This window comes from Pseudochaenichthys georgianus, unplaced genomic scaffold (genome assembly GCF_902827115.2).
Source record: "Pseudochaenichthys georgianus unplaced genomic scaffold, fPseGeo1.2 scaffold_167_arrow_ctg1, whole genome shotgun sequence".
Lineage (NCBI taxonomy): Eukaryota > Metazoa > Chordata > Actinopteri > Perciformes > Channichthyidae > Pseudochaenichthys > Pseudochaenichthys georgianus.
Window position 1 is genome coordinate 785,269 of NW_027262480.1, and position 15,516 is coordinate 800,784.

The window sequence follows — 15,516 nt, forward strand, 5'->3', positions numbered from 1 at the left end:
TACGGTGCTTTTCTGTGTGTGTAAAAAGACGATCCACAAGCAGAAATGTGAGATCCACGAGCAGAGATTTGAGATCCGCAAGCGCATTATTGGTCGACAAATACAAAATGGATTCACACATGGCTGATCAAAAGTTGTAAATGTTAAAGAGATATTCACAGATCTTTTTTTTATTTGTGAAAATATTTAGCGTATTTGCAGATCCGTTTTACATTTGCAAATGTATTTGTGAGTTTGCAAATCTTTTAAATGCATTTGTGGATGGTGTTTTACATTTACAAATCACATATTTACACACAAATAATTGTTATGTTCACACAAATAATTATGAGACATATCTATGGCTCCTTATGGGTACTGCAATTTTTGGCCTGAGCGACGTGCTGGTGCTCTCCGTCAGCACTGCACCCCTGTCAGACAAGACATATACCACGTGATGACACGTTAGGCTGTTAGGTGTTCAAGGACCCTGACCTTGGACAGGAAAAACAGGCACTCGCTTGTTTAATTTGTTTGCGGTCTAGATTTCTTACATTTGTGCGTGTTTGTAAAAATACCTCGATAGCCTTACCAAATAGTCTCGCGGGCCGTATACGGCCAGGGGGCCGGAGGTTCCCCACACCTGACAAAACACATCAAACTGACCCGTACCTGTTTTTTCCACATCAGGAACATTGCCAAGCTCAGGGGCCTTCTATCCAATGCAGAACTGGAGATGGCTATCCATGCCTTTATTTCACCCCGGCTTGAATAAACCGGCTACAACAGGTCCAAAATACTGCAGCCAGATTACTGACTCGGTCCAAAAAAACATGCCACATCACTCACTCCGGTCCTTTCTGCTCTGCACTGGCTCCCTGTCCATCTCAGAACCCAATGTAAAGTATTGTTTACACATATAGAGCTGTCCATGGGCAAGGGCCCGTCTACATTAACGACCTTATACACCCTCACAGGACAACCAGGGCCCTGAGGTCCTCCGAGCAAGGCCTCTTAAGGGTCCCCGACGCAGGCTAAAAACGAAAGGGGACCGTGCCGTTGAGGCGGTGGCCACTATGGAATGAACTCTCCCAGAAACTGAGAGCCTCTGTCTCAGTGGAGGTTTTTAAGGGGCAGCTAAAGACTCACCTTTTCCGACAGGCTTTCGGGGCCTCGGAGGAGGTGAGTTTGTAGCTGATTTACTGGATGTGTGTCCAAATGTTTAAAGTCTGTCATACCAGTCCCATTTTTATATACTATTATTATATTACTGTTAGTTTTTTCACCACAGGGGGCAGTGCAATTATGTTTAAAAGTAAAACTGCAATTCCATGATCCATTGCGGCGGTCCTTTTCTAGCTTGCGGTCCTCAGAAGCTACACGTTGCTAAGAGACGTTGATGCAGATTTTATACCGAATGTAATGTGTTTAAGAGACTTTTAAAACGCATAAAGAGTTAACCCCGGGAATAGTGGATAGGAAACGACGATAGGAGCTGATTTTTGGACAATTCGACTGCAACCCAGAACAGACTGCTAACTCAACAGGAAATATCAAAAACATCTCAATAGACGTTTAAAGTCACAACATTTTATTAACCACAGAGATTATTGGAGAAACTACTCAGCAGATTAATGAACAGTACAACTAAATTCCTTCAATGCAGCTTAATGAGGCTAGCAGTAAAGATATAATATTTAAAAAAAGGAATAGCAAGGCTATTAGAAATCCATGGTTGAAACACAGCACAGTAAAACATTTCTTCATAGTTAAGGAACCATTACAAACATCAATTAAATTGGAGAAACAGCATCTCTGTGGCCTTGTGTTGGCATAGTGTGAACGCTGGTCAGAACATAAAAGACTGTTGTAATAATAAAGCTTTATTCATACAGCACGTACAGCTCAGTGCTTTACAAAATGGCAACACATCACAAGTTAAAAATAAACAACAAGAAAGTCCTCTCAGATGTTAAGACTTTTACAGATACATGCAGCAAAATATAACATTGTAACAGGTTAAGATACACAAGGAGGTAAAAGGTTTGATAATAATAAATGAAAGTACAGTACAAAAAAAACTATGATTTCTCTCAGAAAGATGAGACACAAGACAAGTGAATAGATGCAACAATATAAAACCCTATAAAATAAAGTGAATATATAGGTACAACAGAAATAAAATATAATAATGTATAGTAATAAAAACATCATAATTCTAATAAAAGATTAAACGATTAAAATATATAGAAACCAGCATAAAAATAAATGTTGCTATTGAAACTGTTAAATAACTAATACAAGATAAAACCCTTCCAATATCATAAATGAAACAATATAAAAGTAGGTAAATAATAAAGACTAAAAGACCATTTAAGGGGGTTGCTAATAAAAAGCTAATCTAAAGAGATGTCGCATGGAGAGATACCCTTCCTGCAGCGGTCAGACTATACAACCAGCACGGCCCCTAGTAGACCACACACACACGCACGCACGCACGCACACACACACACACGCACACACACACACACTATATCACCCCTTTGGATTGTGAGTTCACTTGATGTCCTGAATGTTTTCCCCACACTCTTCCTAGCTGTACGTTTTTTATTCAGTGGGAATACATCGATGTGATTTAAGATGACCCGATCTGGTGAATGTTTTCCCACACTCTTCACAGCTGTACGGTCTCTCTCCTGTGTGAACACGCTGATGTGTTTTGAGAGCACTTGATGTAGTGAACGTTTTACCACACTCTTCACACCAATACGGTTTTTCTCCAGTATGAATTCGTTGATGCGTTTGAAAATTACCTGATGTCGTGAATGTTTTCCCACACTCTTCACAGCTGTACCGTTTTTCTCCAGTATGAATACGATGATGTGTTTTGAAAGCATCTGATCTAGTGAACGTTTTACCACACTCTTCACAGCTGTATGGTTTTACTCCCGTGTGAACACGCTGATGTGTTTTTAGATGATCTGATCTAGTGAAAGTTTTCCCACATTCTTCACAGCTGTACGGTTTATCTCCAGTGTGAATACGTTGATGTGATTTGAGTTCACTTGATTGAGCGAAAGTTTGCCCACAATCTTCACAGCTGTACGGTTTTTCTCCAGTGTGAATACGTTGATGTGTTTGAAAATTACCTGATGTCGTGAATTTTTTTCCACACTCTTCACAGCTGTACGGTTTTTCTCCCGTGTGAACACGTTGATGTGTTTTGAGATGACCTGATCTAGTGAACATTTTCCCACAGTCTTCACAGCTGTACGGTTTTTCTCCACTGTGAATAAGATGATGTGATTTGAGGGCACCTGATTGAGCGAAAGTTTGCCCACACTCTTCACAGCTGTACGGTTTTTCTCCAGTGTGAATACGTTGATGCGATTTGAGAGCACCCGATTGAGCGAAAGTTTTCCCACAGTCATCACAGCTGTACGGTTTCTCTCCAGTGTGAATACGTTGATGTGATTTGAGATGACCTGATTGAGCGAAAGTTTGACCACACTCTTCACAGCTGTACGTTTTCTCTCCAGTGTGAATACGTTGATGTGTTTTGAGATCACCAGATCTAGTGAATGTTTTCCTACACTCTTCACAGCTGTACATTTTTTCTCCAGTATGAATAAGCAAGTGGCGCTTTAAATGTCCAGATGTTGTAAAGGATTTGTCACATTGCTGACAGCTGTGACGTCTTTCTCTTCCTTTTGGTTTCTAGAACAGACGGACAGAGAAAGAGAGAAAGTAAATCTAAAAAGCATAAATACATATACAGTTAACACAATAAAAACTCACTTAATACAAACCTTGAGTTAAAAATATGCTACTTTTACTAACGGTTTGTGTTTATTATACTTGTATTATATTTGATACAGTAAAACAGCAACATTCTAACCACAGTATATACCAGAGGTGGGGGACTCGAGTCACATGACTTGAGTCGCATCTTTTTTTACTTGAGACTTGCTTGACTAACATTGATAAAAGACTCAACTTTAAATATTTGTTTCGGTATTGAACGAAGCCCCTAAAGGGCAATGAAAAAAAAAGCATGAGAAAGTTACCGGTGCGCCAAGTAGGAAGTGGAGCGCACAGGAGACAGACGTTTCATTGCAGAATGTTATGTCTATGTGGGGAAATGGCAGTGCATACATTATTTGAGATATATTTCGAACTCGGACTTCATTTCAGCGACATTTCGGACAGGGGTGAAGAGCTATTTGTTTAAGCACCAAAAAGGCAAAAAAGGAGAGTCTGTGAACCAGTCTGCCCTGATCTATGAATTCATGTCTGTGACTCTCACAGTATCTGCTGCCCACAGCTGTTTTAAAGAAGGAAAACCTCCCTCACTTCATGAAATCTCTGCAGCACCAGGAGGCAGTAACGTGTAACTCAGCAGAATTTGAGAAGAGCAGCACCAGCTGCAAAGAGCTGTGCCTTTTACTGTTTACTTCACTGTGTTTACCTCAACTAGAACAGCTAAAGCGCGACCACAGGCTGCTATGTTTTAACCACACACACCTCTACACACACACACACACACACACACACACACATTGAACTGCCCAATTATTCCTCCTATTATCAGTTTTATGAAGGAGATGTCCTGTCACCAAGGCGAATGATGTGTGTGTTAGTGCCCTGGTACCTCATCTCTATACTACCGTATGCTCAAAAGATGGCGTACGCCAGTTTCTAAGCAATCTTTGCGATTTATAAAAAACAAACTTGACGGGAGGACACTCATGCATACGCACAACAACGGGAGAGACGAGAAACTGCGACACCGTTGACAGAAGGAAGAATGGAGAGAAATATGTGAAAAATAATACCATAAATAAAATGTTACTCTCATTTACCATACATGAAGAATTCATTTTCAAAAATGTATGAAAGCCAATCTTAAAATGATTAAACAAACGCCTGTTTGAGACTCTTCAGTGCACACAAAAACATAACTTGAACAAATAAATAAATAAATAAATACGGATATGTTATTGAAAACCACCCCGAATATGTTGTCTTAATGTTATGAAATGTATTCTCATATATGATGCGGGTAGCAGAAATGGCCTTTTTTGGGCCGTTTTCCCATTGGGATACCCAGCTAGTGGGACACCATATTAGGTAAAGGGATAGTTTGGTGTCCATTGGCAGTGTAAGACACAGGGAGTGGGATGCTGCCATGGTGGATGCGTGTATCGGACCCTAGGTGGCGCCATAGTCATGGGGGGGGGACAAGGGGGTGTCCACAGATCAATATGGCATCCCACTTCCCATGTAGGGGTGTCCAAAGGTCAATATGGCATCCCACTTCCCATGGGGGGGGGGGGGGGTGAGGGGTGTTTGAAAAGGGCTAAAGAGATAATTTGTTCACAGGGGGCCTCTAAATAGGGCCCAGATCAGGAATCTGCAGTATGTAAACTGTAACCCACCCAGAACTTTGTTTCAATAAAATGTCAAACTTTCTCACATAATGCTGTCTTTGAGCTTAGCATCTGACAGGCTTGTGTTGGCAGAGGGGAAGAACATTAAAGAAATTGAAAAAATGTGGTTGGCGCTGCGAAACTTTGAGAGTGTGTTGTTGCACTTGTGTGGAACCCGCTTGCAAAATTTGGGGACCCTGCGACCTCGGACAAGGTCAAAACCGAAGTCAGAGGTCACATTCGCAATGCCGACAGTACCCTGGACGGCGCAAAGGAAGTTCCGACTGCTTTGAGCTTGCTCTCATTAGAACCGGCTCGAAGAGTACATGCAGATTGATGCCTCCGCTGCTCCTAATGTCAAAGGTTACGGCTTGAAATGTAACAAAGCTCCAAAGGTCAAAGGTCACGCTTTCATGACGTATGGTTCCCTTTACAGCACAAAGGAAGGTCCGACCGCTTTGAGCTTGATGTCATTTTAACCGTCTCGGAGAGCAGATGCAAATGGATGCCTCTGGTGCAACTAAATGTTAAAGGTTACAGCTTAAAATGTACCAAAACCTTCCGTTAAGGCCTTTTGAGAAGCCGCAGTGCTCCGTGAGTGTTTAAAGTACTTTGAAAAGGGCTAAAGAGATAATCTTTTCACAGGGGGCCTCTAAATAGGGCCCAGATCAGGAATCTGAAATATGGGAACCCTAGCCCACCCAGAACTGTTTTTCAATCAAATGCCATCATGCATTACTGCCATTGATGTCTGACTGCTCTAGCTCCGCCCCCTGAGGTCCTAGAGACTCACTGCGGGTACCATTGGATGCGGAATAATTAAAGGTGGGGAATAGCCATTGAGCCCGAACCGATCAGACGTTGTTATCAAAAGATACGACTTAGTAGCACTTTTGGACAAATTAGCTTTTCATTGGAATAATATTGATATAAAATCAAGCATTTGAGTGACGCAATTGATATTCACAGCAAATGTTCCCCGCTATATGTAGTACACTGGTGTATAATTTCAGGGATCCAGCTGCTACCATTCGCTCCTATAATATATTTTTAATTAAAAAAACATGAAATCCTAAAAGAGATATAAATAGATAATTTTTTCACAGGGCCCAGATCAGGGATCTGAAGTATGGGAACCCTAGAACACCCAGAACTTTTTTTCAATAAAATGGCAAACTTTCTCACAAAATCCTGATTTACTCGTAGAATCAGACAGGGTTTTGCTGGAGAAGAATGAGCAAATTGAAAAAAATTCAAAAAATGTGCTTGGCGCTCGGAGCCTTTGAGAGTGTGTTGTTGCACTTGTGTGGAACCTGCTTGCAAAATGTGGGGACCCTGCGACCGTGTACACAGTACTAAGAGCCATTTCATTTTATTCCCCTCCCCCACCACAAGGCTGGCAGATTCTAAGCAGTGCAGTTGCAGTGATATCAGCGTTGCTCATTGGTGCGGATGGTCGCGAGTTCGAATCCATGCTATGGCATGCATGCAACATTTTTTATATTTAGTCAAGAGATAATTATATGTGGAAAGTTGTCTTCTCAGACTCTCCATATTTGAAGTTGATTATTGTATAGTTAGTGTTACAGTATTTTAGGGTAGTTAGTATAATAGGTTTATTCATTTTGTAACTATTAAATGTAAAACACACGTTTTTCACATGCTGGCAGTACTTCCATTCGCTTCGTCTTGGTCTGTAGATGTGATTTGATGTGTCGTTTATACATTTTGATGGCGGAAAAGATATGAAAATGTCCCGTTGATATACATACTGAGAAATATATCCGTATATAGGAGACTTTTTTCCCTGTAATCTCTAAGCGGCCCTGTGTCATACTGAGATAAGCATTAGTCTTTGCTCTCGGGGACCCGGGTACGATACTCGCCTGAGACCTTTTAATGGAAATGTGAAAATTATTTAACATTAGTTGAATTGAGAGAGGGATACTTTTAAAATAATTATTATAGGTTTAGTTATTATGGAATTATTAAATATAAAACAATTGTGTTGAATTAAGAGAGGGATAATGGGTTACATTGTAATTTATGTCAGGGTGAACAGTGAATGTGTGAAATACTAATATTATGCTAACCGCTAGTTGCTAAGCTAACGGCAGCCATTTCAATGTATTTTTCCATTGAAAATGCTAACCACTAGCAGCAAAGCTAGCATCACAGTCACTGATCCGTTTGCGGATACTTTGCACACGTTTTTCACACGCTAGAAGTCTGGGAGTACTTCGGTTAGCTTCGTCTTGATCTGTAGATGTCATTCGATGCATCGTTTGTCCATTTTGATGGTGTAAAAGACTACTGTCTGCACGAAATCGGAAACCGGAAGTCGGTTTTTGAAAGGAAAAAACGGCTGCCTCACTTCATGGAGGAATGTCTCCCCGCTCCATGTGCACTCTGGCCCCGGTACATGTGTTGCCTGGAGACCCCCCAGTATGGTTCTTCAAAAACTTTAAGTTTTTGAACTGGTCTCTGGAGGAATGTGAGGAAAGTGGAGTTGTCAGGGGACTCTACCCGCATATGAGGCACTATTTTCGGATACATTTCATCCATTTTCACCCCTTCCTCTGGTTCTTCCAAAAGTTAACATGCTTTTTCTGACTCTGGAGGAATGTAAGGGGAGTTGTCAGGGACTCTACCCGCCTTACGGGACACTATTTTCGGATACTTTTTATCCATTTTCACCCCTTTTCTATGGATCTCAAAAAAAGTGAACTCAGACTTTATTAAATAATTTTTTTATATATGACTTATTTTTTAAATATAGTGGGAAAAAAAAAAAGTGCACCACAATATATTATAATATCTATAATATATATTATAATAATTCTATTTTGACTACCAGTTTCGGGTGGGTTTCGAACCCGGGACCTACACGGACCGAAGACCAATGCTTATCTCAATGCCCCACAAGTGGCGCTGAGAGCTTATGGAGAATAAGTGTGCTTTATAGATTCGTCAATAGAGTAACGAGACATTTAGCTTTGTTTTCCACCAGTAAAATGTACATACGACACATCAATTCACATCTACAGATGAAAACGAAGCGAATGGACGTACTGCCAGACTCATAGTGTGTCTAAATCGAGACGTGAGATCTCTCTCCCCTGCTCTCTCCGTTTCTCAACAGTGACGTCACTTTCAGCTTCACTTTAACAATTTCCCTTTGTTTTCCACCATCAAAATGTACAAACGATGCCTCAAATGACATCTACAGATCAAGACGAAGCGAATGGAAGTACTCCATAGACTCCTAGCATGTCGAGTTTTTCTGTTTGAGCACTATTTACATTTCTGGTTAGCCCAGAAATGTGAGAGATCTCACGTCTCAATTTCCACACACTAGGAGTCTGCGAGTAATTCCATTCGTCTTCATCTATAGATGTGATTTGATGTGTCGTTTGTACATTTTGATGGTGGAAAACACAGGGAAATGTGCCGTTCAGAATGTTTATAATAAACAACACAGCTATAAGGTTGAGGCGATCCAGGTCGCTACACGGGTGACACGGGTTCGAAACTCCTGTCAGACTCCATATATATAGCAGAACAAATACATTTATACAAAAACATTTAAGAAACATAAGAACAATCATTGGGAACATTTAAAAACATTATACACATTAATTTCATCATATTAATCATATATCACAATGGTGTGATATGAAAAGCCATTGCTACGTTTTAAAACTTGTAAACACGCGTTCAGGAGTCTGAAAGTGGTTTCATTAGCTTCGTATTGATTTGTAGATGTGATTTGATGTGTTTTTTTGTCAATTTTGATCGCCAAAACGCTCCTTGGTGTGAGAGAGCGGGGTACGAATCCCGCCCAAATCTTGAGTTCCTTGTATGTGACCCAAGTCAATAATAAAAAAATATTATTATTATTATTATTATTTTGGAATTATTAATAATATTAATTCCCTACATGGGAAGTGGGATGCCATATTGATCTGTGGACACCCCCTTGCCCCTCCCCCCATGACTTCCTACACGGGAAGTGGGATGCCATATTGATCTGTGGACACCCCTACATGGGGAGTGGGATGCCATATTGATCTGTGGACACCCCTACATGGGGAGTGGGATGCCATATTGACCTGTGGACACCCCTACATGGGAAGTGGGATGGCATATTGATGTATGGACACCTCTTGCCGCCCCCATGACTCAAATTACACAACATCATGTATGTGTTGCTTTCTTTGGGCTTGTTTTCATAGACCTGGTTGCTTATTTCTCTGAAATCTGGCAACAGAGTGGGCAGGGCGCAGTGTCTAATAGTAGCAGTAAGCTAACGAGAGGCTACATTCAGCTGGTGACTCGGGAGTCGGGACAGAGAAAATGTCAGGAGTTTGGAAGTATTATAAAATTGAAAGCGAAGGCAGTGTAACAGCCAGATGCAATGTTTGCAAGGCGGAGGTTCCGCGTGGTGGAAAGAACAGAGCTACGTTCAACACGACCAATCTAATACGCTACCTGAGAAACAAACACCAACAACAACATGGCGAGTACACAGCGGCCACTCAGGTAACGGCACTGAAACAACAAACACTTTCAGAGACTTTTAAAAAGGAAAGAGAAACTGCCCCAGAACAGTGAAAAGGCCAACACAATAACAGCCAAGATAGCTGAATTCATCGCGTTGGATGACCAGCCGTTATCTGTTACCTTTGTTTTCTCTTAATGCATTGCATAAAGATCGGATCGGGAAAAATCGGTATCGGCAGATTGTCAAAATCAAATGATCGGAATCGGATCGGGAGCAAAAAAAGGTGATCGGGACATCCCTAGTACTAAACATGTCTGTGAACCCTTGTCAGGACAGAAAATGCATGTTTCTTGTTTCGTAGTGACACGGTCACAGGCAAAAGGCCAAGCAAATCCTGGTGTCCAGCCTCTGCCAGACTTATGTGGTAGTCTGTGCAGTGCTGGAACAAAAGCACCAAGGAAAACACGTCGGCAACGGCGGTTAGAGAAACACGCTTGGTCACCTGTACCTGGTGAAATGCCTGGCAATGCTTTGTCAAATGTAAAGTGGGAAATACCAGAGAATATGACCATATTGCAACAGTCCGATCCCTTGTTAAAGTCTTTGCAAACCAAGGTGTTAAACTCAGCCAATCAAACCGCTCTAGTAGGTGGTGCAGCATACTTTCTCCACAATGACCTGCTTTATGAGGGGGAAGAGCAAGACGGCAGGAGATTAGTTGTGCCAGGTAGCTGTAGATCCCTGGTACTACACCTTACACACACACTTCCATGGGCAGGACATCTAGGTCACTATAAGACGTATCTAAGACTTGCCTCTAGGTTCTTTTGGCCTTCAATGTACACTGATGTGCAGAAATATTGTAAAACATGCCCAGAGTGTCAGAAAACTTGTCCTCTCCGCAAATCAAACCGAGCACCCCTCCAAACCATGCCGGTGATAACAACCCCATTCAGGCGGATTGCCATGGACATTGTGGGGCCCATGGAAAAAAGCTCAACAGGATACCAGTACATTCTTGTGGTATGTGACTATGCTACTTGGTTTCCTGAAGCTTTTCCTCTCCGGTCTATAACCACCCCAAAGTTGATCAGTGCTCTTGTTCAGCTGTTTTCTCATGTAGGAATCCCTGAGGAAATTCTGACGGACTAGGAAACCAACTTCACATCACGCCTGATGGGTCAACTGCATAAGGAGTTGGGGATAAAAGCTATCAAGACAACTCCTTACCACCCAGAGACTCACGGACTTGTTGAAAGGTTTAACCAAACTCTCAAGAGGATGCTAAAGAACTTTGTATCTGATACTGGAAAAGACTGGGATAAGTGGTTACCCTTTCTACTCTTTGCCTACAGGGAATTGCCTCAAGCGTCCACCGGATTTTCCCCGTTCGAGCTACTCTACGGCTGGCCAGTCCAAGGACCCTTGGATCTGTTGAAACGTAACTGGGAGGAAAATGTAACAGACAAAAAGGCAGAAGGGCAGGGTATTTTGCAGTATGTCCTCCAGATCAGGGACCGGTTGGATCAGTACCGAGAGGAGGCCAGGCTCAATCTAATGGATGCCCAGAAGACTCAGAAACGATGGTACGACCAGCAAGCACGCAACCGTGAGTTCAAACCAGGTCAAAAGGTTTTGTTACTCTTGCCTTCTTCCTCTAGCAAGCTACTGGCCAAATGGCAGGGACCGCTTGAAGTGTTAAGGAAGATGGGGCCTACGACTTATGAGATCTTGCACCCGGAGAAAAACAAAGCGCAGACTTATCATGTCAATCTCCTTAAAGCATGGGAGGAAAGAAGCAGCTCTCCTCCCATCACCTCACTACTGGCCTGCAGGGTGGTTGAAGAGGATGACTCTGAAGGGGTAGTGGGTGCCTGGAATCAGCAGCCAGCGAAGGTCGATCTCTCCCACCTGGATGGTAAGAAGCCAGTTGACTTGAAAGTTATTTTCGATACCCTTCCCCACTTGTTCACACAGAAACCAGGCCGGACAGGTGTGTTGCAGCATGTAATCCGAGTAAAACCGGGGCAGAACACAGTTCGGCAGGCATACTACAGAGTACCGGAACGTTTAGTGGAGGCGTTGAAGGAAGAAATCCGCTTGATGCTCGAGCTGGGAGTAATTGAACCATCAACCAGTGAGTGTAGTAGCCCTATTGTCATTGTACCCAAGAAGGATGGCTCTCTCTGCATTTGCATTGACTTTAGGAAGCTGAATGCCATCTCTTTCTTTGATGCCTACCCAATGCCCAGATTGAGGACCTGCTGGAGAGGATTGGTCGAGCCAACTACATCACTACCTTGGACCTCTGCAAGGGGTATTGGCAGGTCCCCTTGGAAAGCCAGTCCCGGCACCTCACCACGTTCAGAAGCCCACTAGGCCTCTTCCAGTTTACTGTGATGCCGTTTGGTCTACATGGTGCCCCAGCAACCTTCCAGAGGTTAATGGACAAAGTTCTTCTGGGGTGCGAGGACTGCAGTGCTGCCTACCTGGATGACGTGGTCATTTACAGCAGGACCTGGGAGGAACATCTCGATCACCTTCGTCGGGTCCTAGGTGCAATCCATGCCGCAGGACTCACACTCAATCTACAGAAATGTGAGTGGGCTAAGCAGGAGACTCGTTACCTTGGGTATCAGCTGGGGAACGGTGAAGTCAGGCCACAGGTGGACAAAGTTGAGGCCGTCCTGAACAGTCCGAGACCTCGTACCAAGAAACAAGTACGGTCCTTTCTTGGCCTGGTTGGATGGTATCGACGTTTCATTCCTCAGTTTGCCACTCTAGCAGTTCCATTGACCAACCTCACGTGCAAGGCTGCTCGGAATCCTGTGGAATGGAATGAAGAGTGTGAAAGGACTTTCCAGGAGTTGAAGAAAAAACTGTGCTCGTCTCCGGTACTGCAGAGTCCTGACTTCAAAAGATGCTTCCTGGTTCAGGTGGATGCCTCTGGAGTGGGCATCGGTGCAGTGCTGGCTCAGGGAGAACCAGGAGAGGAACGTCCAGTGTTGTATCTCAGCAGGAAACTTCTGCCCCGTGAAACCCGGTACTCCACCATCGAGAAGGAGTGTCTGGCAATCAAGTGGGCATTGGACAGCCTAAGGTACTACCTACTCGGGAGGGAATTCGACCTACAGACGGACCATAGAGCCTTGACGTGGATTCAGACCATGAAGGACCGGAACGCCAGGGTGACTAGATGGTATCTTGAACTACAACCGTTCAAGTTCTGTGTGTGGCACAAAGCAGGCAAGGAAAACGTCAACGCAGACTACCTGTCAAGGCTGCCAAACATCGTTGATGTAGGAGAGGAGGGTGGTAATGTGAAGAAGAAGCCTTCATCACAGTTGGCATAGGGGCATGGTAAAAGGCACACTGAGGGTAACACACATTTGATAAAATAAAACCCAAGTCATTGTTTGTTCAAAACTAATTTATTGGAAGTCTTTTTGCAAGTAACCTGCTTACCCTCTCCTTCAAGGTTGTGAAGGCCAAACAGAGCCACAGAAAGAAGCAGCCTTAAGTAGAGGCTCAATCAGTGGGAACACCTGTGCTCAATTGGAGCATACCATGTAGTGCATGGGCGCGGGTGGCACTTTTCTTGCAAGTATAAAAATGTTATTATTTGGGGCTTCTGTGGTCAAAGAGATAATATGTTGACCTATTTTGATTTGGTGTGTTTGGGTAATTTGTCTTGCATTGTGAATGTGTTTGTAGATTAGAATGACATTGGTTAGGGGTATAAATAGTGGATTATCCTATGGGGAGGGGCTTAACATGTATTAAACCCTGGCCACAAGTGTTTTGAGGGGAGTCTGACTGTGGCGGTAGAGCAGAGAGGTACCAGTTATATGTCCTCGACCTGTAATGTAAATATGAGGTTTTTGTTTTCTTCCTGTAAAATCCTGGTTACTTTGTGTTTTTCAGCACGTTGGTTGTCAATAAAAGCATTTTATGGGATACATTTTTCGCGACTCTAGCCATCTTGTTTAATGCCTAGTTTTTTTCATTGAACCTTTTTGTAACTGTGTGTAACTGTGTGTGTAGGTGTAGGTGTGTGTGTGTGTGTGTGTGTGTGTGTGTGCGCGCGCGCCATGTCCGTGCCATGTGCAACTCAAGGCATATGCTCGAACCGGAGCTGCCTGGACGCTGCAATCATGTTGTGCACTATCCGTGCTGAGTGTGCTGAGTGTGCTGACTTTTCGTACAATGTCCCACTGTCTGGCTTCCTGCATAAAGTCAAGTGCTCGGCGCAGTTGTGGCGAAATGTCGCTCCTCTGTTTTAATTTAAACAGCTCCTTATATCCGTTAGCGCAGCTAGCTAGCACCAGATGCTAACAACAACAATGCACGTAAGGTCTCTCTCTCGCTCGCTCGCGCCACACATACACACACCCTCCCGGTCCTCCCAATAGCCAGTCGGGGCCTGCAGGTGAGCGTGGAAGTGTGGTCTGCCACAAGCGGGGCGGCAGGAGCCGGGCTGTCAGCATCAGCTTGTAGATGGTATTTTAAACTCGATGCGCTCTGAAACTACGGGGCGGCCAAGGAAAAAAAATACACGTGCGTTAATCGCGTTAAAATAATTAGTGGCGTAAATCTTTTTTATTATCGGTTATCGGTATCGGTCTTGAGAAGCAGGAAGTTATCGGTATCGGTTTCAAAAAACCAATATCGTGCATCCCTACAAATATGCCAGCCTTGTTAACCAGTCAGGGTCTGTCAGGTGGTCAGCGAGCTGGTGTAACAGTGTAAATAATTAATAATTATTAAATCCTGATAAAGTTTTGTCATTTTATTTTATTTTCGAAATTCCGCAGCCGCAAACTAGTGTTGCGCTGAATGTGGTGCATTATGGAAATCCCTCAGTGTCAAAGGATTCTTAGCGTCGGGTGAGTTGTTGTTCACTCAGTTGTAAATATAATAATAATTGTGATCTACGTGTACTATTTTGTGTTTAATCCATCTGCATTTATTGTTTATATTTTATGTGAAGCTAAATGTCTTTAGATTCCGTAGCGTAGTAGTGTATCACTTTTTAAAAGAATTGTACATATCAAATCAAGTTTTATTTATATAGCACATTTATAAACGATTTTTGGTCGAGCCAAAGTGCTATACATATAATAAAAATAGCCTACAGTAGAGACACTTTACAACAAATACAACAGCACAGATTGTTCAGAATATCAGTATGATAAAAACGACACCCTCTATCCTTAGCCTCACATCGTACAAGGAAAAACTTCCAGAGAAAACCCACAGTTTAAACTGAGCTAGCCGTCTTCCAGCTAACTAGTTAGCCGCTAACGGTGTGGAGGAGTGCAAGTGGCATTTACGTCACTGATGTGAAACTTTACTTTGCAGACAGAGCAACATCTTATTATAGTTTGGCTAAACTGTGGATCTGTGTGTCAATCCCATGTGTTGCAGAATAAAACCTGACGATATTTCAAACTGGCTCCTGTGGTCGTCACAGATCGACACATGCTCCATGAGAAATAAGCGCACCTCGTCCCGCAGTTCATACAGGCGGCTGAGAACATTTCGCGGGAAGGGGGCTGCAGCACCCCCATTTGCGAGGCTCCACTAGCCCCCACACCCCCAAAC

At 43.1% G+C, this 15,516-nt stretch overlaps 1 protein-coding gene and 1 pseudogene across 2 annotated transcripts in view; one reads left to right on the top strand and one right to left on the bottom strand.

Annotated features, from left to right (window-relative positions):
• LOC117441325 (zinc finger protein 721-like) overlaps nt 1–15,516 on the top strand; it is a 393,163-nt pseudogene that overhangs the window by 171,073 nt on the left and 206,574 nt on the right.
• Nucleotides 1–15,516, bottom strand: part of LOC117441327 (zinc finger protein 420-like) — an 85,536-nt gene that overhangs the window by 55,989 nt on the left and 14,031 nt on the right. The window contains exon 3 of one of the 2 annotated variants that reach the window (XM_071202208.1): nt 1,554–3,696. The exons of the other annotated variant lie outside the window; for it this stretch is intronic. Coding sequence (XP_071058309.1) covers nt 2,587–3,696 — 1,110 coding nt within the window. The 3' untranslated portion in view covers nt 1,554–2,586. Of the gene's footprint in view, nt 1–1,553; nt 3,697–15,516 lie in introns of those variants that run through there. 2 annotated transcript variants of the gene reach the window in all.